The sequence below is a fragment of the Sinocyclocheilus anshuiensis genome, unplaced genomic scaffold (genome assembly GCF_001515605.1).
Source record: "Sinocyclocheilus anshuiensis isolate Anshui unplaced genomic scaffold, SAMN03320099.WGS_v1.1 scaffold637, whole genome shotgun sequence".
NCBI lineage: Eukaryota > Metazoa > Chordata > Actinopteri > Cypriniformes > Cyprinidae > Sinocyclocheilus > Sinocyclocheilus anshuiensis.
Genome location: NW_015539816.1, coordinates 1,254,130 through 1,256,114, shown reverse-complemented (window position 1 = coordinate 1,256,114; position 1,985 = coordinate 1,254,130). Strand labels below are relative to the sequence as shown.

Below are 1,985 nucleotides of genomic sequence, written 5' to 3'. Positions count from 1 at the left end.
ATATTTTTTTTTTTTTTTTTTTTTTTTTGCCATATACAGTAATTATCAGCCAGTGCACCAAATGGCATATTTTGCTCAGTTTGGGCCTCTTAATAAAATTAAAAAGTGTTTTTCCTCCTCGAGTACAAGCTCCATATGATCCAGTATTATAATATACATATCATAATATGAGCAATAAAAGCTTGACATATCAAATATGTCAGACTCAACAAAAAACACACATGCAAACTTAACTAAAACTTAATTTTACAAGTGTAAGAGAACTACGTTATGATGCAGACAAATCTGATGCATTAAAATCTGAAGCTTCTGCGCCATCTAGTGGTGATTAAATGAACCAAAACTGCCCAGCTGCTAATGCAGGGAGACTTTTCTCCAGCTTGAACTTCGTGACACTGAATTGAAATAATATACAAGATCATAAGGTAGTGGGACACACAGAAATTAGACCCACCTATGTTGACAATAGCTCCTCCGTGACTGAGCATGCTCCGTAGAGCGCCTCTGCAGATCAGCATTGAGCCCAGCAGGTTGGTGTGAAGAACAGAGAGCATGTCTTCAGATTTACTCCTCAATAACAATGCATCTCTTTAAGATAAACACACATTCAATATATATTAGAATGCAGCAGGTTTTTTTTATTTATAATATCAAAATCTGCTGTTTTTATTATCCTCTTTTTTGGCCATGGTATCTGATATATTTATTCAATATCACATTTTCTGCATCACTGTCTGACCTGTTGATGCCAGCTGCGTTAACCAGGTATCCCACAGTGCCACAGGTCTTACTGATGGTCTCAAATGCTCTCTGAACGTCTTCTTCTTTAGAGACATCACAGCTTAGACCCAAATGTTTTTCTGAAATTAAATATATACTCCAGAATTATAACATCTCTTTTAACACAATTTAAGATTAAGACTTTTTAATTGCATTCATTACCCAACCTGGTAACAAAATGTTTTTCTTTGTGCTTTTGGATAGATAAATACTATATACAAAACTCCAATTTAGGTAAAAAATGTGTTTAGGTAAAAAAAAAAAGTGTTAAGACTTTTCATCAGCGAACCAATGCAAAGTAATTCCGACTGATTCATGGTTATTCACTGATTCACCTCCAGGGAGAGATTCAGCCGTAACCTGTGCAGCCTCCTTATTCCTAGTCAATAGCACAACCTTATGACCCCTCTGTGCTAACAGCTGAGAAACTGCTCGCCCAATGCCACGCGAACCCCCGAACACTACAGCCAGTCTGGACATCACGACCCTAAAAGAGAAAAAAAACAGCACAGAATGAACACTGCAGGCCAGTAATCAGATATTGAATGAGTAAAGGTGAAAGTACAACTGAAAATAGTACCTGTATCTTTAGAAAAAAAGTAGTGCTGCTTATAAAGAAACAATGCATTTTTGATTGACATTTGATTATTGCTGTGCCAAGAAATGTTATAATGTATAGTACCTTGGAGTGCCATGTAAATATGTGTAAATATGTGTATTAATATGATAACCATTGTGCACTATACTACTGTATTATTATCTAGAACTATCACTTATAAAAGGTCATAATGTAATAGTTTTTGGACATGTAGTTTGTAACTACCGAGGTATTCTGAAAGGTAATTCTTAGATGTGCCACATTACTGTTGGTAATATCTGACATTAAAGTTATTAATACAGCAAACTGTGGAGCAGAAATGTGGAGCAGAAATTATGTAATGTTCACTCAAAAGTTACAGTTGCCACTTACAATGAGCAACATCCCTTAGAGATCCTTTGACACTGCACAATTATAGTTGGTCTAACTGCACAGGATTTAGGGTTTTAGACGACAAGATATCGAACTCACGGTAAATATCGGTAATATCATCTACCGTTCGTTGTTGTCGCTAAATGTGAACTTGTGGTATAGATGGACCGGGTGCCGCCATGTTGAGTGAACTGCGCGTGGTGCCCGATAGGTGGAGCCAAACGCATCGGTAAAT

The 1,985-nt window shown here is 36.6% G+C and overlaps 1 protein-coding gene across 1 annotated transcript; it reads right to left on the bottom strand.

Moving 5' to 3' along the window:
• Nucleotides 1–293: 293 nt before the first annotated feature.
• Nucleotides 294–1,784, bottom strand: LOC107683981 (carbonyl reductase family member 4-like). Its single transcript, XM_016480087.1, has 4 exons — nt 1,751–1,784; nt 1,116–1,267; nt 740–860; nt 294–588 (listed from the first exon to the last, which is right to left on the bottom strand). The coding sequence occupies exons 2-4, from the start codon at nt 1,258–1,260 to the stop codon at nt 294–296; spliced, it is 561 nt and encodes a 186-aa protein (XP_016335573.1). The 5' UTR covers nt 1,261–1,267; nt 1,751–1,784.
• Nucleotides 1,785–1,985: the final 201 nt, after the last annotated feature.

Bases quoted from the DNA above. Each gene is read 5' to 3' on its own strand.
- LOC107683981 (XM_016480087.1), bottom strand. From the start codon at position 1,260: ATGTCCAGACTGGCTGTAGTGTTCGGGGGTTCGCGTGGCATTGGGCGA. The intron at 861-1,115 runs GTGAATCAGTGA...ATTTAATTTCAG, and splicing joins GGCTGAATCTCTCCCTGGAG to AAAAACATTTGGGTCTAAGC. The intron at 589-739 runs GTCAGACAGTGA...TTTATCTTAAAG, and splicing joins AACGCAGCTGGCATCAACAG to AGATGCATTGTTATTGAGGA.